General features: G+C 45.3%; 1 protein-coding gene across 2 annotated transcripts in view; it reads left to right on the plus strand.

Annotated features, from left to right (window-relative positions):
• Window positions 1-6,567, plus strand: part of LOC111154436 (polypeptide N-acetylgalactosaminyltransferase 11) — a 54,037-nt gene extending 47,470 nt beyond the window's left edge. For both annotated transcript variants that reach the window (XM_022514036.1, XM_022514035.1), the window contains exons 9-12: window positions 1,895-2,113; window positions 3,373-3,477; window positions 5,431-5,568; window positions 5,812-6,567. In XM_022514036.1, the coding sequence (XP_022369744.1) occupies window positions 1,895-2,113; window positions 3,373-3,477; window positions 5,431-5,568; window positions 5,812-5,943 (594 nt within the window). In that variant the 3' untranslated portion in view covers window positions 5,944-6,567. The remainder of the gene's footprint in view (window positions 1-1,894; window positions 2,114-3,372; window positions 3,478-5,430; window positions 5,569-5,811) is intronic.
• The last annotated feature ends 21,358 nt before the right edge of the window (window positions 6,568-27,925 follow it).

The raw sequence follows: 27,925 nt of genomic DNA on the forward strand, positions 1-27,925 counted from the left end.
TTTTTATTGCCAAATAATATTCCATTGTGTGATTACACATTTTATCCATTCATGAGTTATGAGAAATGCTACTGTGAACATTTGTGTACAATTAATTTTTTTAAACGTGCATTTGAGTGTCTACTGTATACCAGGCTCTGTGTTAGGTTTTGGGAAATGCACTGGGCATGGAGGTGTGTGCTGTCGGGAGAAGATCACTGCATGGGTAGCAGAAATGGGGGCTTGTGGTCATGCGTCTGCCACACTGCATGTTTCCTCCCTTCTCCCTCGTCTAGAGTCCAGGCTTGTTCTCCGTGTTCCTCAGCTTTGAGTCACACTGTCTCCCAGCAGCTCTCAGAAAGTGGTTCCCAGATCCATGTAAATGTTTAGCAGGGCAAAGCTGTTGTCATAGGCAGATAGCACAGTATTTGCCATTTTCCCCTTGTTGACCTTGCACTGATGCTGCAAAAGCAGCTGAGTCGTAGAAATCATGGTGTTAGATCTCGTGCTCCGAGTGCTGTGAGACACGCTGAGTGCGCAGAAAGCACCTTTTGCTGTAGACTGAAACACGTGGTTGTTTTCAAGGGAAAATGCGTGCAGTTGTTTGAGCTGCGTGTAGTTGTGAGTTAACTAGTCACTTTTCTCCACGGAGTACTTTTTATGTAAAAGAATGGCTCACAAACCACAAACCATGGTTATTTATATTTGGACATTTGGCACACATTCTCAAAAATGAACCAGCTGAGCCTCTCACTTCAACTGACAGCATTTGTTGCAAGTGGAAAACTCGTATCGATCCCTGGGAGCTTGATGGCTTCCAGTACTTGAATGCTCTTTTGATGAGATTAGGAATATTTATGAATATAACTTTTTATATTATATAGTGACGTTTGTCAATATTTGGAACTTCACCACCCAGGGAGCAGTGTTTTCCAAATGACTAAAGTATGATGGTATAGAAATCTTGGTTGGGGAAAAGATCCATTCAGAGAGCCGGATAGAGCAGTAGATTTTAATGCGACTTACAAAAAGCTCAGTGATACAATTTAAAGGTTAGTTACAGTGTGGAATATGAAGAGTTAGAGTTTTTGGTAAAATATCAAAGAGGGGAGCCTGGATGGCTCAGTTGGTTAAACGTCTGCCTTTGGCTCAGGTCATGATCTCAGGGTCCCTGGATCGAGCCCCGCATCGGGCTCCTTGCTATGCGGAGGGTCTGCTTCTCCCTCTCCTGCTCCCTGGCTTGTACTCTGACAAAATCTTTAAAAAATATATCAAAAAAGAATAGTCATAATTCTCTGAAACTATTAAAATATCCCTTGCATTTTAAACTATATATTTTCATACACTCAATTTTTAAAAATCTGTTTAACCAAACATGACAGTAACAGGTTCACATGCAGAAATGAGAGTTCAGCTTTCTTTTTAGCCAAACATTGAAAAGATTTGTAAAACTGTAAAGCAATGTCACTGTTCTCACTACATTTTTTGTTGCTCTTCAGAGCACATTTATGTTGATAGGTAGTGAGTTATTTTTAACAAATTAAATGTTTTAACTTTCCATATGGTAAATACCAGTAGATAAACTCACACAAACAGAAGCTCCTTGGACCCAATAATCAATTATCTTTGACACTCCAGAATCCTGACGGAGTCCGAGAACTGCCGGCCTCACACGTCGCCTGCCTCATTGATTCTGAGATCACATTTTACATGTTTTGTCATTTCTGAAATAGGGACGTATCTTAGAATTTAAGATGTCATATTGTCAGTGATGGACCCAGTTGTGTGAAAAGTTTATACTGACATTTTTCGGCAATATCAAGAAAACACTGGCATGAAAAATAATTTGCTGATAATACTCATTTTAAGCAAAAAACCTGTTCTCTTATTTTTCCTTTTTCTTTTTAAAATTTAGGAGCAGTATTTTTCCTTAAGACCTGATCTGAGGACCAAAAGCTATGGAAATATCAGTGAGCGTGTTGAATTGAGGAAGAAGTTGGGTTGTAAATCATTTAAATGGTATCTGGATAATATTTACCCAGAGATGCAGATATCCGGGCCCAACGCCAAACCCCAGCAACCCATTTTTATCAATAGAGGGCCAAAACGCCCCAAAGTCCTTCAGCGTGGAAGGGTAAGGAAGTAATATCAAAGTATTTCATGAAAAGTTATATGATTGCGTAAATGACATTTTAGACTTAGAGTATCATTTCAGTGATAGACTTTAGCTTGCTTCTGTTGTGTTCTTTGGGTGGGACCTTCCTCCACTCAGGTATTAAGACTTTAGAAATGTTAGTATCTCTGCTGTTACTATTAACATCCTTAAAGAGTGCGTGACTTCTGTAAGTTACATGCTAGCTTGCAAGAGGGTGGATATAAATAGGAACAGACCGGTAAAGGCGCTATAAGTCAGTATGAAACTCGTTTGGCAGAACCAAGTCCCAAAAGGAAAACAAAAGGAGAAATGGGGCTGGTCTCTTCCGTTGGGCCAAAGCTCTGGGAACCGACCCCAGAGAGCAAGTGGAAGATGGTGGCACAGCCTTACGGCTCACACCCAGGGGGCCGAGCGGTCATCTGAGCTGCGCAGAAAGCCCGCAGCCTGCCACATCTCTGTACGTGTTCCCTTTTGTTTCTGAAGGACTTTGTTCACAGTTCTTTATCACATTTAAATTTTAGGGATCTAGTCATAAAATCATACCTTTTTCCTGAGTCATTTCTTAGAATCTGCTTTCTGAAAGTAAGCTACTCTTTCTGAAAGTAGATACTCTGATGGTTGTGGGGTTTTCTCTTCTTTTGTGTTAAGAAGGCGGCGCCCCGTAGGATCTTTCACGATGGCAGCTTTCCTCCGTGACTCTTCAGCTACAGAGCTTTCCCCATCTTTTTATGAGATTACAAACAAAGTCAAGGTGTTTTCTTCTTAAGTAAAAATGGACAGAACTGGTGTTTGTCCATGTAGTGGAAACCCTTTCCATCATCCTTCCCTTGCACGTCCAAGCTCCTTTCACGCACCAGTCCTTTACCCAGGCTGGATACTCAGTTCCTAATCTGTGTTCCTCACATTCAGCTATGTACTGTCTCGTTTGTACCTTCTATTCTTACTTTCTCGATTTCATTTGAAGGTTCTTCAGGGCTGAGATATTTTAATTTCCTTCCTCCCCTATAGTAGATTAGTAAACCTGTATCTTTAGGTAGAATTTCTACGTGACACTGCTTACATATATTGTTAACATTACCTATAACCTTGAAGTCTATTGTGATATCCTATGTAGTGAAGCTAGAATTTAGGAATTAAAAAATGCTTCTGTTTTTTAAATTCACAGCTTTGGAGTAATGTATTCACATTATCTAGCACTCTAAGGTATCTTCTGCTAAGAGCAATCTCTCCTTTTACAGCTCTATCACCTCCAGACCAACAAGTGTCTGGTGGCCCAGGGCCGTCCAAGTCAGAAAGGAGGCCTGGTGGTGCTTAAAGCATGTGACTACAGTGACCCAAGTCAGGTGAGTCATGCATGACCCCGGGCTCAGCCGGTCGGTCCTTGGAAAGTGTCCTTCAGTGAAGGGAACTTGGGGTGGTCCCTGAGGAGGGAGGGAGGTTTGGAAAACCCTGGAGATTTTACTCTTGACTTTCCTTAGCTGACATGGAATGACTTTGTGTCCTTTGTATATTTTTCCTACCTTTGCTCCTGTGTGTTAGAAGCATCCTTTGTACTCTGCAGTCACACAGCATGTCAAAAGTGGCAAAGGAGGGGCACCTGGGTGGCTCAGTGGGTTAAGCCTCTGCCTTCGGCTCAGGTCATGATCTCAGGGTCCTGGGATCAAGCCCCGCAGGATCTCTGCTCAGCAGGGAGCCTTCTTCCCACATCCCACCCTGCCTGCCTACTTGTGATCTCTCTCTCTGTCAAATAAATAAATAAAATTTTTTTAAAGTGGCAAAGGAAGGGCAGGCCCATTAATGCAGGAAATGAATTAGTATCTTCAGTAGAGTTTTCTCTGAAATCAAATTTCTCTGAGTTTTAGTAATCTCATCAGAAGAAACCATAACAAAAAACAGTTTATTTCATTCACATAACCTGTTCTCATGTAATCTTTCCAGTGGTGTTAAAGTAGGCTTAAAAATAAGCTAAAAACTTAGGAGAGTTTGGAACAGTAATTTCAAACTGACTTGTATTTGACGGAAGTCTAATCCCCTGGTTGTGAAACCGCATGCCTCTGAGGTCTGAGCACGTCACAGGGAGGGGATTTTCATTCCCACTTGCGTGCCGGGGTGGCCCCAGTCAGGACTAAAATGGATAGACCACGTGTGTTCTCTGAAATTTCATAGAAGACCCTCTGTTTCTAGGGAAGCTTGCAAAGGATGGAAGATGTCATCCACACCAGAAAATAGGACTTAGAAGGGGTTCTGTGCAGTGTCTGGGTCTGAGAGGTATCAGACTCGCGGACACCAAAATGTCCAGCTGGACTGCCGCCTCGCTGGCTTTGGTTACATGAGATCACTGAGCTTTGTTCCAGAAAATGGGAGAAGTTTGAGGAAATGGAGTTACACGCTCCTGTTTGTTGGGATCAGGTAGATCTGAACTGATACTGTAACCACCAGCCACACGGAGCTCTTTACATTTAATTACAATGAAATAAATTATGTGTTTCCTCATGTTGGACAACACAGGTTATAAAACATGAACATCGTTGCAGAAAGTTCTATTTATAGAACTCTTCATGTTAATGGAGACAGTGCACATAAATTTTGGGCCTGGAGGTAGAAATACTAATGACTAAAATAATTCAGAGTTGAAATTGTATTCCTTATGGATTTAGTGAAGGTGCAGTTTGGAGAATAAGTTATTCCTCACTCTTGTCCCGTTCAGCCAGTTTTAGGCCTTTGTTTCTGAAAATAATCTGGGAGACAGAGAAGACTGTCCTGAAAGATCTGCACATCTAAAGAAAAAACCCCATTTCTGGGCCCTCCGAGGAAATCATCAGCTCAGCCTAAATGCTGTGGTGATCTGGGGTTAGAGTAGAACTTTCCCAGGATGACGTGTGTATGGGCTTCTGCGTGTCGGCGCGGCCCAGGTGAGGCATGTCTGCGCGGACAGGCTGTGCTGCCTAGGGATGGGGAGCACCGTGGGATTGTGAGATGCTAGAACTGGAAAGGTCTCCAGTCACGTGCTCAGTTAACGGAGTCCGTTAAATTCAACGAACAAAAGTTAACCACTGTTTCAGTTTCTTCCTGGGATTACACTTCCTTTTCCTGTGTCTGTTCATTCATTCATTCCATTTTCAGGTGACTGAGCTGAGGCTGCCCGCACGTGACTCAGGTTTGCGGGTCTCTCCCTGCTTTCTGAGACCACGTGGAGTAACCCCAGTCTTCTCCCACGGATAGGTGACCGGGGGCGCAGCTCAAATTTCAAATCTGAAGAGGACCTTGGAGTTCTGATCTTTGATTCTCTTCCTCAGATTTGGATTTATAATGAAGAGCACGAGTTGGTTTTAAATAACCTCCTTTGCCTGGATATGTCAGAAACTCGCTCGTCAGACCCACCACGACTCATGAAGTGCCACGGGTCGGGAGGATCCCAGCAGTGGACCTTCGGGGTGAGGAGCTTGCTGGGGAGGATGGGAGCGCGTGAGGAAGCAGGTGGAGCTAAGGGGGGAGCATGGCAGATGCCCTCCTAGTTTACCTGACAGTAGTTCTGAGTTTGTCGTATCATTAAATAAAGCATCTGAGCTAGTCCTCATGTCTTCTGGATCTATCTTCTCTACCACATTCTGGCAGCAAAGTCTTTTAAGTTAAAGCAAGTAATTGTTGGTATATTTTTCTTGCTACTTTTTTTCCAGAAGAGTAATCGGCTGTACCAGGTGTCAGTTGGACAGTGCCTGAGAGTGGTCGATCCACTGAGTCACAAAGGCTATGTTGCGATGGCAATCTGCGATGGCTCTTCCTCACAACAGTGGCATCTGGAAGGTTAAGCGGATGTAGCAGGCGGCGGTCAGCATGGTAATTCATCAGGGTTCACCTCCGCTGTGAGCTGTGAGGCTTGAGAAGTTGCTGGTTACAAGAAAATCCCTGAAATGATTTCCTGATTAAGTAGAACCATTTTTGAGAGGATAAGACACAGATATACTAGAGACTGGCGCACAGGTGGTCATCAGAAAGTGAGGGAATCTGTTTTACCAAGACATTAACATCACTTCTGAGCTGCTAAGGAATTTCTTACTGATGGTGAGAAATTAGGATACAATTTTAACTCTATAAAGGGTCAGGTTTGCACAGAGGACAAACCCAGGAAATTGACATTTCTGTTCAAACTTATTTATGCTTTTTAATCCCTTTAATAATGGAATGGCATTTGTCTGATCAGAAACTTGTCATGATTTCCTTTTTTTAGAAGGACTTCATAGGAAACAAATTTTTTTTTTTACTTATATTATCATGTCCTAAATAATTTTAAACAGACTGAATCCACATTACTTTTAACTTCAGAGGACCTCCTTTATAAGATTATATATTTAAGAGGCAGTTAACTATTATAAATTATTTTGATGAATTATGGTACTATTGACATTAAAATAAAGGGTCCTTTTGATGATTTATGTGGGACTTTTTGTCTGCTCTTCTTGTGTTAGGGTCTCTGATCTGTGTGCAGACCACCATGTGTGTATCACATGATGAGCGGGACACCTGGGTTTGGCTAGTGAGCCAGTAAGCGAGGTCACAGCACCATTCTTTAGCTTGAACTGTGTGAACTTAATGCTGAAAGTCTGTGAGTTTGGATAATTTCCACTAAAGCTGCCTGTGAGTCATCCAGGTAGAGTTGCTAAGTAGGCATTAGGTACAGAGGTCAAGATCCGTCCTCAGAAATCCGAATTCAGATTACTGATTCAGTTTCATTGCTGGTCATCGGTCTGTTCAAATTTTTTATTCCTGCTTCAGTTTTGGTAGGTTATGTGTTTCTAGGAATTTGTCCCATTTCTTCTAAGATGTCTAATTTGTGGGCATCTAGGTTTTCATAGTCTGTTACAGTTGTTACTTCTCCTCTTTCATTACTTTGTTAACTTGGGTCTTTTTTTTTTTTTTTTTTTTTAAATGAGTGTGACTAGAGATTTATCAGTTTTTCAAAGAAACAGTTTCTGGTCTCATTGAGCTGTTCTGTTGTTTTTTTAGTTTCCATATCCTTCATTTCTGATCTTTACTATTTCTTTCCTTCTGCTGTGTTTATTTCCTTTAGGTGTAAGGTTAGGTTTAAGGTTTTTCTTGCCTCTTGAGGTAGGCTTGTATTGCTGTATACTTCCCTATTAGAAGCACTTCTGCCGCATCCCGAAGATTCTGGACTGTCATCCGTGTGATTTTGTTTTTCTTCTTCAGTAACATGTTCTGTACCTTCATGTATTTGGATTAACTTCCATGAAATTGAATCTGTAATAAAAAACTGCCCTCAAAAATGAAAGTCCGAGATGAGACAGATTCACAGGCAAATTCTTCCAAACATTTAAAGAAGAATTAATACCTTTTCTCAAACTTTTATTCCAGAAAATAGAAGAGGAAGGAAAACTACCAAATTCATTCTGTGAGGCCAGTATCACTGTGATACCAAAACCAGATAAAGACACCACAAAAAGAACTATAAGCTAATATCTTGGATGAATACAGATGCAAAAAATCCTCAACAAAATATTAGCAAACCAAACCTAACAAGACACTGAAAGCTACTACTCCTAATTCCAGGAGGCCGGGCGGGGGGGGGGGTGGGGATGTCAGTATTCACAAAACAGCAGAACCATATTATCATTTCAATAGATGCAGAAAACAGCACTGACAAACTATAACATCCATTCATGATAAAAACCCTCAACAGAGTAGGTCTAGAAGGAATATACCTTAACATAATCAAGGCCTTATATGACAAATCCACAGCTAACATCATACTCAGTGGTGAAAAACAGCTTTTCCCGTAAGGTCAGGAATAAGAGATGTCCACTCACTGCCTTTATTCACCATTAGTGCTGGAGTCCTCGCCACAGCAGTGAGACAACAACAAAATACAAGGCTTCCGAACTAGTGAGGGAGAAGTAAAACTCCCAGTCTTTGCAGAGGACATGATCATATTTGGGCCCCCCAAAAACCACTAGAACTGAGAAATGAATTCAGTGAAGTCACATAATACAAAGTCAGTGTAGAGAAATCTATTGCATTCCTAGACACTAAAAATGAAGCAGCAAAAAAAATTTTAAATCCCTTTTATAATTGCACCCAAAACAATAAAATATCTCATAATAAACTTAAGAGGTGAAAGGCCTATACTCTGAGAATTACAAAACACTGGATGAAAGAAATTCAAAACGACCCAAAGAAGTGGAAGAACACCCGTGCTCCTGAACTGAAAGAACAAATCCTGTTAACATGTCTGCGCGGCCTGAAGCAGTGCGTGGACCGAATGCAGCCCCTAGCAGAATATATGTTACCATTTTTCATGAAACTAGAACAGACAGCCCTAAAATTTGTGTGGAACTGTAAAAGACCCCAAATGGCCCAGGCAGTCTTGAGAAAGAAAAAAACTGGAGGTATCACCATTCCAGATTTCAAGTTCTGTTATAGAGTCGTAGTAACTAAAACAATATGGCACTGGCATAAAAATACATCAATAGAATAGAAAATGTAGAAATAAACCTGTAATTATATGATAAATTAGTCTTCAACAAAGAATAAATATAACAATGGGAAAAAGGGCAAGTTAAAAGAGCAGAGAAACAGAAGAAACATTAACATTGAAGGTCAGAACACAAATGAAATAGAAAACAAAAATGGAAAAAAAGCTGGATTAAGAACATCACTGAAATGAAATTTGTAACAATATAACAAATTGGTATTGGGAAAACTGATCAGCTACAGGCAAAACAATGAAACTGGACCACTTTCACAATACACAAAAAGTGGATTAAAGACTGAAATGTGAGATCGAAAACCATAAACATCCTTGGAAGTGAGCATAGGGAGTACTTTTTCCCTGACATTGGTCATAGTAACATTTTGTAGATACAGTCTCCTAAGGGAATTAAAAGTAAAAATAAATTTTGGGGAGTACATAAAAATAAAAGGCTTGTGCACACAAAAGAAATAATATAACTAAAAGCCTACTGAATGGGAAAAAGATTTGCAAATGACATATCCAATAAAGGGTATGTGTGTGTGTGTGTGTGTGTGTGTATGTATGTCTCACAACATCCAAAAAACAATCCAATTAAAAATGGGTAGAAGACTCAGACAGACATTCTTCCGAAGAGGACATCCAGATGGCCAACAGACACATGAAAAGATGCTCAACATCTCTCATCATCAAGGAAATGCAGATCAATGCTGCAGTGACATCTCCCTTCACACCTGTCAGAAAAGCTATACAGAAACACAAGAAACAACAAATGCTGGAGAGGCTGTGCTCCTGCATGGCTGGTGGGAAGCCAAGCTGGTGCAGCCACTGTGGAAAACAGCACGGAGGTTCCTCAGGAACTTAAAACTACCATATGATCCAGTAATCGCGCTACTGGGCATTTACCGAAAAATAACAAAAATACTAATTCAATGGGATACATGGACCCTGATGCTTATCGGATCATTATTTACAATTGCCAGACTACAGAAGCAGTCCAAGTGTCCACCAATAGATGAATAAAGGTGTGGGGTGTGTGTATATACCAAACTTTATATGTACACGCACACACACAATCAAATATATGTGCTGCCGAAGTGAGCACACAAATACTATTTATCCATAAAAAAGAAAATGAAATCTTGCCATTTGTAACAGCATATAGAACTAGAGAATATAATGCTAAGTGAAATAAGTCAGATAAGTATAGTTTATGATCTCACTCACATGGAATTTAAAAACAATGAGCAAAGGCAAAAAAAAAAAAGGGGGGGGGTGGAGACAAACCAAGAAGCAGACTCTTCATACAGAGAACAAACTGGTGATTACTGGAGGGGAGGTGGGTGGGGGGATTAAAGAGTGCATTTACCACAATGAAAAAAAATACAAACTTAGGAATCATCTTTGCGCCCTGTAGATGTCCAAATACAACGGGAGGTTCTTTCCACCAAAATTGCGTCTCAGAGGAGACACAGTCTTCCAGGGTCCTTTTCTCAGTTATTTTATCTTAAATCACAAAGTCCCATATTAGAAACATGTTGGAGAATAATAAATTCTATATATTTTATCTTTTTTCACCTTCAAAGACCAGATGGTACATACAGAAAGCAGCAAGATGGCATTAAAGATTTTCTGTGCTTGAGAGAAAGAGACTGCACAAGCAGGGGTTTGGGGCGGGAGCAGAGGGAGAGGAAGAAGCAGACTCCCTGCTAAGCAGGGAGCCCAATGCAGGGCTTGATCCCAGGGTCCTGGGATCATGACCTGATCTGAAGGCAGACGCTTTATCAACTGAACCACCCGGGTGCCCCCAAGAAACTCACTTTAAATATGAAGGCACAAATATGGTGAAATACATGCACATGGGATGCTAATTGAAAAGTATCTGAGGTAGCTATATTAACATCACACAGATTTTGAAGCAAAGACTATTACCAGCAATGGAAAGGACTGTCCTAGTGATAAAGGAGTCCATTAATAGGAAATAATCCCAATGTTCTTATAATACCTCATAACAGAACTTCAAAGTACATGCCACAAGGAGAAACAGTCTACAACTACCAGTAAAATTTCAACAAACCTCTCAATAACTGAGGAAATATGTAGGCAGAAAAAAAAATCAGTAGGATATAGAAGACTTGACAATACTCTCTACCAATTTGACATGATTAACAATTATGGAACATTCTACCTGACAAGACCAGACAGTATATGCTGCCTTTTCAATTACACATGAAACATCTACCAAGATAGGTCATGTCCTGGGATATTAAGTCTCAATAAATTTATATAAATCCAACTTGTGCAAATTATATTAGAAACCAACAATAATATTAAGTCAATAATAATATACCTGGAAAATCATCAAATATTTGAAAAACCACCAGTAACACATGTCCCAGAATCCTGTGGGTTGGTCAAAGAAGTTACAAAGCTATTTGAACTGACAAAGTGAAAACACAACCTACCAAAGACTGGAGGATGCAGCTAATGCAGTACTTGGAAATTCTATAGCACTGAGCACGTATATGAGAAAAGGATAAATCTTAGTATCAATGACTTAAGCTTACACATTACGGAAATAGAAAAAGTAAAGGCAAGTTAGAAGAGCAAATAAACAGAAGAAATACTAAATGTCAGAACACGAATGAATGAAATAGAAAACAAAAATAATGGAAACAATTAAAGCTGGGTTAAGAACAGCACTGAAACAAATGGAAAGATATTCCTTGCTTGTGGATTAGAAAAATATTGTTAAAATGTCCATATTACCCAAAGCAATCTATAGATTCAATGCAATCCTTATCAACATACCAGCAGCACTTTTTACAGAACTAAAATACCAGAATTTAAATGGAACCAGAAAGTCCCCAAAAAGCTAAAGCAATTTTGAGAAACAACAACACTGGAGGTATCTGAGCAGAGTAAGAGTCCATAGTAAACCCATGCTTATGTGACCAACTGCTCTACAACAAAGACAAGAATATACAATGGGCAGAAGATGGCCCGTTCAGATAAATCCTACTGGGAAAACCAGACAGCTTCATGCTAAACAATGACACACTTCATTCCATCATACCTAAAAATCAACTCAAAATGGATTAAAGACTCATGTAAATGTGAGTCCTAAAGCCATTAAAACTCCTAGACGAGAACACAGTAATGTCTTAGACGTCAACTGTAGCGACGTATTTACAGATCTCTCCCGAGGAAGGGGAAGACAAAGCAAAATAAACAGTTGGGGCTGCACCAAAATAAAAAGCTTCTTGACTGCAAAGGCAACCAACAAAGCAAACCTACCACCTGTTAGAAGATATTTGTAAATGGTACATCCAACAAGGAGTTAATATCCAAAATATGCCCAGATGTGTCACAGAAATCACACTGAAAACACATACAACTGAACACACAAGACAGTGTGATCAAGAATGGGCAGAGAGGGGTGCCTGGCTGGCTTGGCTGGAAGAGCATGCTTCTCGATCGTGGGGCCATGAGTTTGAGCTGCACATCAAGTGTAGAGATTACCAGAAATGGGGGGCAGGGCATAGGACTTGAACTGACATTTTTCCAAAAACATACAAATGACTGACACATGAAGGCATGCTCAACATCACTCATCATGAGGGACATACAGATCAACAGCACACCCCACACCTGTCCAAGGCAAGAATCAGACAAGAACTAAGTCTTGGCAGTGATGAAAAAGCAGAGAAATGACCCCTCATGCCCTGTTGGTGGGAATGTAAATGGGGGCAGCCGCTGTGGAAAACAGTATGGAGATGCCTCAAAATATTAAAACTAGAAATGCCATGTGATCTAGTAATTCCACTTCTGGGTATTTACCAAAAGAAAACAAAAATACTAATTCAAAAAGATACATTCTCTGTTTACTGCAGTATTATTATGTACACTAGCCAAGACATGGAAGCAGCCCAGGCGTTCATCGACAGACGAAGGGATGACGATGCGCTCGCGTACCCAACAGAACAGTGCTCGGCCATAAAATAAATGAGATCTTTCCATTTGTGACAGCATGGACGGTCCTAGAGGGTATTACGCTAAGTGACATAAATCTGAGATAACGAATGATTTCACTTTGATGTGCAGCAGAAACAAAATGAACGAAGCAGAACCAGACCCATAACCAAACAGATCTAGTGATTGCCGGAGAGGAGGAGGTTGGAGGGGGTGGACGAAGTGGATGGGGGTTGTGGGAGGAACAGAATTTCAGTTACAGAATGAGTGAGTCGCGAGGATGAAAGGCACAGCACAGGGAGTCCAGCCAGTGCGACTATGACAGCGTTTCGTGGTGATGGGGCTGCGGGCGCGGCGAGCGGAGTCCGACGTCTGGTCCTATAGGGGCCACCGGGTTGCGTACCTGTGACAGCGCTGTGCGTCTGCTGCGCTGCAGGTTAAAAAACAAAAGTATTGGGGGAGGAGTCAAGATGGTGGAGAAGTAGCAGCTGAGAGACATCAGGTAGCAGGAGATCAGCTCAATAGCTTATCTAACCATTGCGAACACCTACAAATCCAAAGGGAAATCGAAGAGAAGAGCAACAATTCTAGAAACAGAAAATCAACCACTTTCTGAAAGGTAGGGCTGGTGGAAAAGTGAATCCAAAGCGACGGGAAGATAGACCGCGGGAGGAGGGGCCGGCTCCCGGCAAGTGGCGGAGCAACGGAACACAAAATCAGGACTTTTAAAAGTCTGTTCCGCTGAGGGACATCGCTCCAGAGGCTTGACTGGGGGGAAGTCCACGCGGGGTCAGCGTAACCCCACATCCTGCGGCGTCACAGAAGGATCGGGGGTGTCTGTCGCAGAGCTTACAGGTATTAGAACAGGGAAGCCGGCTACAGAGACAGAGCCGAGGAGTGACTCTCAGCTCGGGGTTACCGAGACAGAGCCGAGGAGTGACTCTCAGCTCGGGGTTACCTTGAACCAGTCGCAGGCTCCGTCAGCTCGGAGCGCAGCCGGAGGCCACGGAGACAGAAGCGACCGGGCGCTTTTCTCCAAGTGCAAGTGATTGAGCTCTTTCCTCCAAGCACGACCAGATGCCAGGGAGACGGGGACGGTCGGGCACTGTTCTCTGAGGGCGCACTGAGGAACGGGACCCCGAGCTCTCGGCTCCCCCCAGCCGGAGACTGGGCGGCCGCCATCTTCATTCCCGCCCTCCGGAACTCTACGGAAAGCGCTCAGGGAACAAAAGCTCCCGAAAGCGAACCCGAGCGGATTACTCAGCCCGGCCCCGGGTAAGGGCGGTGCAACTCCGCCTGGGGCAAAGACACTTGAGAATCACTACAACAGGCCCCTCCCCCAGAAGATCAACAAGAAACCCAGCCAGGACCAACTTCACTCACCAAGGAAAATAGCAGAATTCCATAGGAGGAGAAAGCAAATCTTATCTGGACAAAATGACAAGGCGGAAAAACTCACCACAAAAAAAAAAAAAAAAAAAAAAAAAAGAACAAGAGGCCAGTACTGAAGGCTAGGGACCTAATCAATACAGACATTGATAATATGACAGATCTAGAGTTCAGAATGACGATTCTCAAGGTTCTAGCCGGGCTCAAAAAAGGCATAGAAGATATTAGAGAAACCCTCTCTAGAGAGATAAAAGCCCTTTTTGGAGAAATAAAAGAACTAAAATCTAACCAAGTTGAAATAAAAAAAAAACTATTAATGAGGTGCAATAAAAAATGGAAGCTCTTACTGCTAGGATAAATGAGGCAGAAGAAAGAATTAGGGACATAGAAGACCAAATGACAGAGAATAAAGAAGCTGAGCAAAAGACAGACAAACAAATACTGGACCACGAGGAGAGAATTTGAGAGAGAAGTGATACCATAAGATGACACAACATTAGAATAACTGGGATTCCAGAAGAAGAAAGAGAGAGGGGAGCAGAAGGTATATTGGAGAGAATTATTGTAGAGAATTTCCCTAATATGGCAAAAGGAACAAACATCAAAATCCAGAAGATGCTAAGAACGCCCCTCAAAATCAATAAAAATAGGTCCACACCTCATCACCTGATAGTAAAATTTACAAGTCTTAGCGACAAAGAGAAAATCCTGAAAGCAGCCCGGGAAAAGAAGTATGTAACATACAAGGGTAAAAACATTAGACTGGCAGTGGACCTATCCACAGAGACCGGGCAGGCCAGAAAGAGCTGGCATGATATATTCAGAGCACTAAACGAGAAAAACATGCAGCTATCATTGAAAATAGAAGGAGAGATAAAAAGCTTCCAGGACAAACAAAAACTGAGAGAATTTATAAACACAAAACCAGCTCTACAAGAAATACTGAAAGGGGTCCTCTAAACAAAGAGAGAGCCTAAAAGTAGTAGACCAGAAAGGAACAGAGACAATATACAGTATCAGTCACCTTACAGGCAATACAATGGCACTAAATTCATATCTCTCAATAGTTACCCTGAATGTTAATGGGCTAAAATGCCCCAATCAAAAGACACAGGGTAACAGAATGGATAAAAAAACAAAACCCATCAATATGCTGCCTACAAGAAACTCATTTTAGACCCGAAGACACCTCCAGATTTAAAGTGAGAGGGTGGAAAACAATGTACCATGCTAATGGACATCAGAAGAAAGCTGGGGTGGCAATCCTTAGATCAGATCAATTACATTTTAAGCCAAAGACTATAATAAGAGATGAGGAAGGACACTATATCATACTCAAAGGGTCTGTCCAACAAGAAGACCTAACAATTTTACATATCTATGCCCCTAACATGGGAGCAGCCAACTATATAAACCAAATAATAACAAAATCAAAGACATACATCAACAATAATACAATAATAGTAGGGGACTTTAACACTCCCTTCACTGAAATTGACAGATCATCTAAGCAAAAGATCAACAAGGAAATAAAGGCCTTAAATGACACACTGGACCAGATAGACATCACAGATATATTCAGAACATTCCATCCCAAAGCAACAGAATATACATTCTTCTCTAGTGCACATGGAACATTCTCCAGAATAGATCACATCCTGGGTCATAAATCAGGTCTCAACCAGTATCAAAAGATTGGGATCATTCCCTGTATATTTTCAGACCACAATGCTCTGAAGCTAGAACTCAATCACAAGAGGAAATTTGGAAAGAACCCAAATACATGGAGACTAAACAGCATCCTTCTAAAAAATGAGTGGGTCAACCAGGAAATTAAAGAAGAATTGAAAAAATTCATGGAAACAAATGATAATGAAAACACGACAGTTCAAAATCTGTGGGACACAACAAAGGCAGTCCTGAGAGGAAAATATATAGCAGTACAAGCCTTTCTCAAGAAACAAGAAAGGTCTCAAATACACAACCTAACCCTACACCTAAAGGAGCTGGAGAAAGAACAACAAAGAAAGCCTAAACCCAGCAGGAGAAGAGAAATCATAAACATCAGAGCAGAAATCAATGAAATAGAAACTAAAAAAAACAATAGAACAAATCAACAAAATTAGGAGCTGGTTCTTTGAAAGAACTAGTAAGATTGATAACCCCCTGGCCAGACTTATCAAAAAGAAAAGAGAAAGGACCCAAATAAATAAAACCATGAATGAAAGAGGAGAGATTACAACCAACACCAAAGAAATACAAACAATTGTAAGAACATACTATGAGCAACTCATGCCAACAAATTCGACAATCTGGAAGAAATGGATACATTTCTAGAGACATAAAAACTACCACAACTGAACCAGAAAGAAATAGAAAATCTGAACAGACCCATAACCAGTAAGGAGATTGAAACAGTCATCAAAAATCCCCAAACAAACAAAAGTCCAGGGCCAGACAGCTTTCCAGGGAAATTCTACCAAACATTTAAAGAAGAATTAATTCCTATTCTCCTGAAACTGTTCCAAAAAATAGAAATGGAAGGAAAACTTCCAAACTCATTTTATGAGGCCAGCATCACCTTGATCCCAAAAACCAGACAAGGATCCCATCAAAAAAGAGAACTACAGACCAATATCCTTGATGAACACAGATGCGAAAATTCTCACCAAAATACTGGCCAATAGGATCCAACAGTACATTAAAAGGATTATTCACCACGACCAAGTGGGATTTATTCCAGGGCTGCAAGACTGGTTCAACATCCACAAATCAATCAATGTGATACAATACGTTAATAAAAGAAAGAATAAGAACCATATGATACTCTCAATAGATGCTGAAAAAGCATTTGACAAAGTGTAGCATCCCTTCCTGATCAAAACTCTTCAAAGTGTAGGGATGGAGGGCACATACCTCAATATTATCAAAGCCATCTATGAAAAACCCACTGCAAATATCATTCTCAATGGAGAAAAACTGAGAGCTTTTCTGCTAACATCAGGAACACGGCAAGGATGTCCGTTATCACCACTGCTATTCAACATAGTACTAGAAGTCCTAGCCTCAGCAATCAGACAACAAAAAGAAATTAAAGGCATCCAAATTGGCAAAGAAGAGTCAAACTATGCAGATGATATGATATGATACGATATGTGGAAAACCCAAAAGACTCTACTCCAAAACTGCTTGAACTTGTACAGGAATTCAGTAAAGTGTCAGGATATAAAGTCAATGCACAGAAATCAGTTGCATTTCTTTACACTAACAAGACAGAAGAAAGAGAAATTAAGGAGTCAGTCCCATTTACAATTGCACCCAAAACCATAAGATACCTAGGAATAAACCTAACCAAAGAGACTAAGAATCTATACACAGAAAACTATAAAGTACTCATGAAAGAAATTGAGGAAGACACGAAGAAATGGAAAAATGTTTCATGCTCATGGATTGGAAGAACAAATATTGTGAAAATGTCTATTCTACCTAAAGCAATCTACACATTTAATGTAATCCCTATCAAAATCCCATCCATTTTTTTCAAAGAAATAGAACAAACAATCCTAAAATTTATATGGAACCAGAAAAGACCTTGAATAGCTAAAGGAATATTGAAAAAGAAAGCCAATGTTGGTGGCATCACAATTCCAGACTTCAAGCTCTATTACAAAGCTGTCATCATCAAGACAGTGTGGTACTGGCACAAAAACAGACACATAGATCAATGGAACAGAATAGAGAGCCCAGAAATAGACCCTCAACTCTATGGTCAACTAATCTTCAACAGAGCAGGAAGGAATGTCCAATGGGAAAAAGACAGCCTCTTCAACAAATGGTGCTGGGAAAATTGGACAGCCACATGCAGAAAAATAAAATTGGACTATTTCCTTATACCACACACAAAAATAGACTCAAAATGGATGAAGGACCTCAATGTGAGAAAGGAATCAATCAAAATCCTTGAGGAGAACACAGGCAGCAAACTCTTTGGCCTCAACCGCAGCAACTTCTTCCTAGGAACATTGCCACAGACAACAGAAGCAAGGGCAAAAATGAACTATTGGGATTTCATCAAGATCAAAAGCTTTTGCACAGCAAAGGAAACACTTAACAAAACCAAAAGACAACTGATAGAATGGGAGAAGATATTTGCAAACGACATATCAGATAAAGGGCTAGTATCCAAAATCTATAAAGAGCTTAGCAAACTCAACACCCAAAGAACAAATAATCCAATAAAAAAATGGGCAGAGGACATGAACAGACATTTCTGCAAAGAAGACATCCAGATGGCCAACAGACACATGAAAAAATGCTCCACATCACTCAGCATCAGGGAAATATAAATCAAAACCACAATGAGATATCACCTCACACCAGTCAGAACGGCTAAAATTAACAAGTCAGGAAGTGACAGATGCTGGCGAGGATGCGGAGAGAGGGGAACGTCCCTACACTGTTGGTGGGAATGCAAGCTGGTGCAACCACTCTGGAAAACAGTGTGGAGGTTCCTCAAAAAACTGAACATAGAGCTACCTATGACCCAGCAATTGCACTACTGGGTATATATCCTAAAGATACAAACGTGGTACTCCGAAGGGGCACATGCACCCGAATGTTTATAGCAGCATTGTTCACAATAGCCAAACTATGGAAAGAACCTAGATGTCCATCAACAGATGAATGGATAAAGAAGATGTGGTATACAGCAAAGGAAACAGTCAACAAAACAAAGAGGCAACCCACGGAATGGGAGAAGATATTTGCAAATGACAATACAGACAAAAGTTTGATATGCAGGATCTATAAAGAACTCCTCAAACTCAACACACACAAAACAGACAATCATATCAAAAAATGGGCAGAAGACATGAACAGACACTTCTCCAATGAAGACATACAAATGGCTATCAGACACATGAAAAAATGTTCATCATCACTAGCCATCAGGGAGATTCAAATTAAAACCACATTGAGATACCACCTTACACCAGTTAGAATGGCCAAAATTAGCAAGACAGGAAACAACATGTGTTGGAGAGGATGTGGAGAAAGGGGAACCCTCTTACACTGTTGGTGGGAATGGAAGTTGGTGCAGCCACTTTGGAGAACAGTGTGGAGATTCCTCAGGAAATTAAAAATAGAGCTTCCCTATGACCCTGCCATTGCACTACTGGGTATTTACCCCAAAGATACAGATGTAGTGAAAAGAAGGGCCATCTGTACCCCAATGTTTATAGCAGCAATTGCCACGGTCGCCAAACTGTGGAAAGAACCAAGATGCCCTTCAATGATGAATGGATAAGGAAGATGTGGTCCATATACACTATGGAGTATTATGCCTCCATCAGAAAGGATGAATACCCAACTTTTGTAGCAACATGGATGGGACTGGAAGAGATTATGCTGAGTGAAATAAGTCAAGCAGAGAGAGTCAATTATCATATGGTTTCACTTATTTGTGGAGCATAACAAATAGCATGGAGGACAAGGGGAGATGGAGAGGAGAAGGTAGCTGAGGGAAATTGGAAGGGGAGGTGAACCATGAGAGACTATGGACTCTGAAAAACATCTGAGGGTTTTGAAGGGGCGGGGGTGGGAGGTTGGGGGAACCAGGTGGTGGGTATTGGAGAGGGCACGGATTGCATGGAGCACTGGGTGTGGTGCAAAAACAATGAATACTGTTATGCTGAAAAGAAATTTAAAAAATTTTTAAAAAGATGTAGTATATATACACAATGGAATACTATGCAGCCATCAAAAGAAATGAAATCTTGCCATTTGCGATGACGTGGATAGAACTAGAGGGTATTATGCTTACCGAAATAAGCCAATCGGAGAAAGACAACTATCATATGATCTCCCTGATATGAGGAAGTGGAGATGCAATGTGGGAGGGTTGGGGGGTTGGAAAAGAAAAAATGAAAGAAGGTTGGATTGGGAGGGAAACAAACCATAAAAGACTCAATCTCACAAAACAAACTGAGGGTTGCTGGGGGCAGGAGGTGGGCAGGGAGAGGGTGGTGGGGATATGGACATTGGGGAGGGTATGTGCTATGGTGAGTGCTGTGAAATGTGTAAACCTGGCGATTCACAGACCTGTACCCCTGGGGATAAAAATACATTACATGTTTATTTAAAAAAATATATCGATAAAACTGATAAAACTCTGACCAGAAACAAAACCAGACCTGAGTTCTTCGCAGCAGAGGAGCGTCCGCTCGCTGGCGACGGTGCTGAGAGGACTCGGAAGCAGCGGGCGCCGCCACTTGCCACCGGCGGGAACACGGGCCAGCGCGGCCCCCTGCGAGGACAGCCCGGCGGCTTCTCACGGAGCAAACTGCTCCCCGCGCGACCCCGCAGGATTCCCAGCACCGGCCCCGCCATCGAAGCCTCGTCCACACGCAACTGCGCGGGGGGTTCGGAGCCGCCGAGGCCTCACCGCCGCGCTGGGCCGCGTCCGGACACCCGTCCATGGGCAAGCGGGTCCGCGGCCGCGCTCCGGCCCGGCGGGCGCTTCCGAGCCGGGAGGAGGCGACCGACGAGCCGCGGAAGGGCCCGGGGCGGTCTTCAGTGCGGATCATTCAGCGACGGAAACAGCGTGAGAAGCTCCGCACCGCTGCCGCCCGCCCGAGACACTCCAGAAAAGGCAGAACCGCGGGGCCCGAAACCCGCGGGCGGCGGCGGGCGGGCGGAGAGGGAGGAGGAGAGCAGTGATTTGTCCGTCCTCGGAACTGCTGTGCGCGACACAAAGTGCTGGATACGAGTCACCGCGCGTCAGACCCGCAGAACACACTCGCCAAGAGCGGACTAGCGCCGAGTCTGGGCTTCGGGTGACAATGAGCGCGTCCGGGCAGAGCGCGAGGCTGCCGGGGCCGCGCGTCCGGCCCACCCGCCCAGTCTGGCAGCTCCGGGACGATGATGACCAAGTTCATGCCCATGAGCCTGACGCCTTAAATAAAACGGATCCCTGGAAACAAACGATCGCACTTCTCCGGATAAGCAGACACCCGAAGAGCCCTAGAGCTTTCAAATACATCGAACTTGCAGTTTAAAACCTTCCCACAAAGGAGAACTCCAGGCACAGACGGATTCGCAAATGAATTCCATCAGACAGTGGAGAAAAAATTAACCAATAATACACAACCGCTTCTGGAAAATTGTGTCAATTTTTGATATTATAAGCAAGGCTTAACTATTCACTTAGAAGCAGTACACCGTAAGACTTCAGACCAGCATCCTTCATAAATATAGAAGTGAAATTTCCTTATGAAATACTAGCAAAGCAAATCCAGCAATATGTAAAAAGGATAATACATTATCAACAAATGGGCTTTATCCCAGTGTATAAGGTTCCTTCAACATTAGACAATGTAGTTTATGATGTTAATATGGGAGAAAAGGCACAATCACAGAGAAAAAAATATTTGACGGATTCAACACTCATCTACAACAAGAACTCAGTAAGTAGGAATGGCAGGAAAAGTCCTCAGCCTGATAAAGGGCATCTATGAGAAAAAAAACTAGGTAGTCTCATATTAAAAAAAAAAAAAAAAAAAAAGACTGGGTTTGGAACAAGGGGAGGATGCCTGTACTTATGACTTCCATTCAACATTAGCGGTGAAGGCCTTAGCCAGCGCAGTAAGCAACTCAATAAAAGGTATATTCATTGGAAAAGTAAAAGTGCATTTGCAGACCATAATTGAAATGAGAAAATCATAAGGAATTTTCAAAAATACTACTAGACACAGTAAGGGAGTTTATCAGGACCACAAAATAAAAGGTAAATATAAAAATGAATTGTACTTCTATAGAACCAACGATTTAGAATGGAAAATAATGGTATTGCAGTTTACAATAGATAAAAAACATGTAAGTGTAAGACTTATGCAATGGAATGCACAAAATATTGCTGAAAGAAAACCTAACTAGAGAACTATATACTATGTTCATGGACCAGAAAATATCCTTAGGATGTTAATTCTCCCAAAGTTTGATCTACAAAATGCCTACAATCCTAGCAGGCTTTTTGTAGAAGTTCACAGCCTCATTTTAAATTTACATGGAAATGTACCTAAGAGAGGCCAAAATAAATTTGAAAGAATAAATTTGTGAAGAGTAAGACTGGAGGCCTTGCACTAGAATTCAAGACTTACGGTGACATTGGCTTATGGGTAATGAGTGACCGGTGGAACAAGGATCGATCGACATGAGGGGCAACCGGGGGGGGGGGGGCTCAGCTGCTTAAGTGTCTGATTCTTGGTTTCAGCTCAGATCACGATCTCAGGGTCGTGGGATTTGGCCCATATTGGGCCCCATGCTCAGTGTAGAGTCTGCTTGAGATTCTCTCCTCCAACCCTCTAAGATAAAAATCTTAAAAAAAAAATCCACATGAAAATGGGCAATTTTCTCTAAAGCAGCCATGGAAAAATAAAACAATTGGTGCTGGAAGAACTACATATGCCTGTGGACAGAAATGAAATCTTACCCTACTTTACACCCTACACAACGACTGCGTGATGATGAGTCACAGACCGAAACGGAAAACAAACCGTAGTGCTTCCAATAGAAACTGAAGATGATCTTTGTGACTTTAGGGTATGCAAAGATTTCTTAATGCATCGAAAGAACTAGTCATAAAGGATTAAGGAATTGGACTTGATCAAAATAAAAAGCTTCTGCTCAAGACAACACTGGGGAAAAGGTAAGCAACACAACCATATCCAGAGTGTATGAATGTGCTTTTAAAATTCAATTTAAAAACCCCAATTTGGGGGCACCTGGGTGGCTCAGTGGGTTAAAGCCTCTGCCTTCCGCTCAGGTCATGATCCCAGGGTCCTGATCAAGCCCCACATCGGGTTCTCTGCTCAGCGGGGAGTCTGCTTCCCTCCCCACCCCCCACCGCCTGCCTCTCTGCCTACTTGTAATCTCTGTCAAATAAACAAATAAAATCTTAAAAAAAAAAAACCAAAACAATTTTTTAAATGGGCAAAATACTTGAATAGACCGTTTGCCAAAACTCTGTAAATGGCTCAGCGTGTGAAAAGGTGTTCCATGCCGTAGTCATGAGGGAAACACAAGATAAACCAGACACCCTTTCCCACCCATTAAAATGGCCATGGGGGAGCCTGGGGAAGTGACAGGGAAGGCTGTCACAGCGCATGTCCGATGAGACACCAAAACCCAAGGATGCATCAGGAGGTAGTCACGATCTCAAAAACAGCGTGGTTAGGCCAACAGCCATAAGGCCTGTGTCACCGGCACCCATGTGGCCACAGGAGGAGCCAGGAGCAGAGCACGCGGCGGATCCGAGCACCAGAACTGAGAGTGGGGACAGGCTTTCACCGGAACGCGGTGGCACACGGTGGCAGATGCGCACGGCAGGCAGCCGTGCGGGAATCTCCGGGCTCCCTAGGGACGCGGCAGCGCCTCTGGACGCTTGACGATGCTGCCAGGACTTTTGGGTCGCGGCCCGGAGCCCAGAGGAGCCGCTGGGAATAAAGGCTGAGCCGGGCAGGGGTGAGAGAGAGAGAGGAGAGGTGAAGCTCGGCGCGCGAGGGAGGGAATTAGGGCCTCACAAGGCAAGGCTCCTGGAGAAGCTTCTGAGCCGCGCCTACGAGGTCGGGAAAACGTCAGGCCTCGTCAAAGGAGCACCCGCCGGGGTCCCGGTCAAATCCCACACGGAGTCACTGGAAGCGGGGGACGCGCCGGCCAGCGTGGAAAGACCCCGTCCGTGGCCTCCCTGCCGCGTAGGGAAAACCCGGCCCTTCCCCGTCCCGGCCCGTGAGCCTCACGGCACACTCCGGCCCCCCGGCGTGCGGCGGTTCCTCCCGACGGCGGTTCCTGGGGCGCCCGCGGGGGTCCGGCACGCAGGCTGCCGCGGCCCAGGGACGGCGTCGGGCCGCTGGGCAAGGGCTCGGTCCCACGCTCGGCCCCACGCTCGGCCCCACCCGACTGTGCTGCGGGGCCCCCGCTGCGGGGGGAAGGTTCCGGGACGCCCCTTCCCGCGTCGGTTCGCTTGCGAGAGCGACGCCCCAAACCCCGCCAACACTCGCGTTTTGGTCTCTGAGACGGGACGATAAAGGGTGGAGACGAACACCCCAACGGCCGACAAGCGGAGGGCAGGGCCCCGCGCCCCCGGCGTCCCCCGCCACACCCCCGGCCCCTGCCCGCCCCTGCTCGGTGCCCGCAGCTCGGGCCTCCGCACGGCCGGCCCGGGAGGTCTTTGGAGGCTTCCAGACGCGGGCCTGACGCGGTAGAGCAGCGGCCACCGGAGAACGACTCCGCGACCCCCGCCCCCCCCAGCTTCCTCCGCTCCCCATGAGGCCGGGGCGCGGGCTCGGAAGCAGCGACTGCGGCGCCGGTCGCCGGCGGCTGCCCCAGGTACACGACCGGCGCCGCCAGCCCTCGCCTCCTCGGAGCTCCCGAGTTTCAGGAACTGGCGGCGGGAAGGACGACAGAGCGCATCTGTGTCGCCCGTCAGGGTGCGGTGCCCTCGCCTGTCCCTCGTCGTCATACACATCTCTAACAGTGCGACCCACAAAAGCCTGACGCCTCTGGCGCATGACCAGAGTCCCCTGCGTCACTCCTGACGAGTCCTCCGTCCCCGCGCTGAAGGCGTCTCGCAGGCCGAGGCCGCCCAGGTGTGCAGCCTCCGGTCCAGCCGCTCCGCTTCCCAAGGCCAGAGCGGCCTCGGCGACCGGGACGTCACCCTCGCAGGCAGCGGGAATGAGTGAGCCGAGAGACCACGTCGTTGCTGCTGTCCTCCGGGGTCACCCGGACACTGGGTCTCCCTCATGACAGCCCACTGACTCCTTCCCTCCCCCTTGGCCACCACCGCTCCTTCCCTCCTTTCACACACAGACATTACGTAACAGGAAACAGTTTAAGGCAGAGCCTGACACCTCAGAAGTGTGACAGGGCTCAGGCAGGTGTTCGAAATTTTAAAAATTAGTTGAGAAATGAATAAAAAGAAACATGGGATGAAGGAACATGATATACTAATGCCTTGAAAAGAAATAGAATTAGGAGGAAATTTTTTTTTAAAGATTTTATTATTTGACAGACAGAGATCACAAGGAGGCAGAGAAGCAGGCAGAGAGAGAGGGGGAAGCAGGCTCCCCACCAAGCGGAGAGCCCGATGTGGGCTCGATCCCAGGACCCTGGGATCATGGCCCGAGCTGAAGGCAGAGGCTTTAACCCACTGAGCCACCCAGGCGCCCCTAGGAGGAAATTTTTAAGTCAAAAAGAAAGGAGTAAAGTTTTCCTTCTGTCCAAGAGGGAACAATCGGATCTGGGCTTGTCCTGGCCCAAGCGTCTAGAAAAGCAGGACAAAATACACAGGTGACTGTCGGACCTGGCTGGCAGGGACCGCAGGATGGGCTCCCAGTAACACGGTGGACTGCAACCCCCAGAGACGGTTCCAGACGCGGTGGAGGAACGGGGCGGGGGGCCGGCCTCCGAGAGAGGCTGCCGGTCACAGCTGGAGGCAGCCAGAGCGGCGGGACGTGCAGGACAGAACATGCAGGACAGCACGTGCCCATGGCCTCCGCCGAGTCTGGCCGCCCAGGCGTCTGCGCACAGGTGAGGCGTGACTCCACGAGACCCTGCTGAGGACAAGGTCAAGGAAAGAGCAAGTCCCAGGGAAGATCATGCGGGGCTGACCTAGCAACAGCCCAGTGGGGACATCCGGGACAGCCAGTGTGTTCCCCACAGGGCCGTACTGCAGTATTGGGGCTGACTTGGGTTTAAACTCTTGGCTTCGGCTCAGGTCACAATGTCAGGGTCGTGAGATCGAGCCCCGCATCAGGCTCTGCGCTCAGCTGGGAGTCTCCTAGAGAGTCTCTCTCCCTCCCCATCGGCCCCTCCCTCACATGTGCTCCCATGCCCTCTCTCAAATAAAATCTTTTAATAACTAAATTAGGCTCATCCGAAAAATGTGTAAAGAACAAGCTTTGAAAGGAGGAAACCGATTCTCAGCTGTTGGCGGAATAAAGTCTAACAGCCTTGAATTCAACACAGTCCAGCACCCGACAACATACAAGCACAAATTCTGGAAACCGAGAAAGTTATCCAGACACGGAAAGGCAGGAAAATGTGACCTGTCACCAAGAGTAAACATCCAGCAGCAAGATGGGCCCAGAAATAAGAGACGATAGAATTAGCAGGAGTCGTATTAAAAGCAGCTCTCACACGCGGGCTTCATGTGCCAAAGCCTGGAAAGGACAGTTTTAGTATGAGGAACGCATTGTCGAAAGGGTCACGCAAACAAGACAAACCGGAGTTACTGTCACACGCCCCAGACTAAGGAAATAAGATGACCAGATGCCATGAGGTGGCCCTGGCTGGACCCTGGAACAGAGGAGTGACCAGCTTCCTCGGGCACATGGCACACAGCCCCTCCGCTTCCCTGTGAGGCCCCCCAGCGTGGCTCCCGGGAAGCTGGGGGCAGGCGCCGGTGGCCCCGCTGGACAGTAGCAAAGGCATCTCTGGGGAGGCCTGGTCAGGAGGTGGCAGCGCGTTGCTCAAGGGAAACGCGCTCTTCCCCTTACACGGCAAGGGGAAGGGAGCGCCTCTCGTGTCGGAGCTGCCACCAGCGCGTGTGACACCGGGCAGCCCTGCTCTGCGGAACTGCTGGGACGCGGGGCCTCTCAATGCCACAGGGCGCCGGTGCCCGTGCAGATGGGTCCCGACCACATCTGTGGCCTTGAGCTGCTCTTTCCCTGGTGTTCGCTGGCAGCCGCCGGCCTGGCTTTCGGACGCTGGGGAGGTCGAGCCCGGGCTGGTGTCAGGGTGCCGGTACCTGAGCTCCTCCAGGCGCTCTTGGCCGTGAGCCCGGGGGCCGCCGCAGAGCTGCGGTTTCCTGGAAAAGAAGATCCTCCAGGAGCTGTTTCTCAGACGGAGAACACGTCCCTTTTTAAAGCGCAATAAACGGGCAGTGCGCTTTTAGGGACAAGAGCATAGCGGCCAGACGGGAGGAAAACCGGGAGGGCGGAGGGCCACAAAACCGGGGCCAGGTCAGAGAGACGGTGGTCAAGTGTCCCCAGCACAAGGAACTCAACGGGCCCGAAACACACCTGCCGCCTTCGGGAGCACGTGACCAGAGGAAGGGCGTCTGCCTGGTGACCGGAGGGAGGACAGGAGGGCCCGGGTGGGGACAGAGAGGAAGGGCCCGCGCCTCGGAAGAGCTGAGGCGTTTCCGCAAAGCGGTCGCACCGCGTATGATTCCCCTCGCGCGCCAGCTCGGCCCCGCCGCCCCGCCGCCCCGCCGCCCCGCCGCCCCGCAGAGCGCCAGCTCGCCTTCCGCGCGGTCGGGGTCAGGGCGCGCCCGCGACCGACACCGGCGGTCCGGGAGGAGGTCAGGGAAAGGCCGCTCCGGGGGCCGCCTGGCGCACACCGCGAGCACTCGGGCCCCCGAAGCGCCAGACCCCTGAACGGGAGACGCTGCAGAGCATTTTTAAAACCTCGTTGTCAGGGAAGTGCTTTGAGAGTTTCTGTAAAACCGCGCAGTACAAAACCCTGTTGTTGCAGGGTGTTCATGAACAGCCTAGCTAAAAACAAGCTAAAGACTGGTTTAGAAACTGTGAGGGGATTCTGAGCTATTTTAATTCTTAGCAACCCCCTCAATGTCAAATACATCCAGTACGACAGGAATCAAGTCTGGATCACAGAAGAAGCCTGAAAGAGGCTGCGCCCCAGAACCCCAGAAGGCTCAATTTAACAAACCAAAAGAGACTTTAAACAAGGGAACGGGGCACCCTGGCAAACACCCTTCAGGAGAAACCCAAGTTCCCATCCTTGTTCAGCTGCAGGGAACAGTCTCTCCTCCAGGAGCCTCGACCTTACACGTCAACTTATCCGAAAAGAGAGAGGCCCGAGCTGATGACCTCACACGCCGGAGCCGAAGGCTGAGCCCCCGCGCCGCAGCTCCGGCCAGACAGTGGGCA

Source organism: Enhydra lutris, unplaced genomic scaffold (genome assembly GCF_002288905.1).
Source record: "Enhydra lutris kenyoni isolate GAN:26980312 unplaced genomic scaffold, ASM228890v2 scaffoldscaffold37, whole genome shotgun sequence".
Classification (NCBI taxonomy): domain Eukaryota; kingdom Metazoa; phylum Chordata; class Mammalia; order Carnivora; family Mustelidae; genus Enhydra; species Enhydra lutris.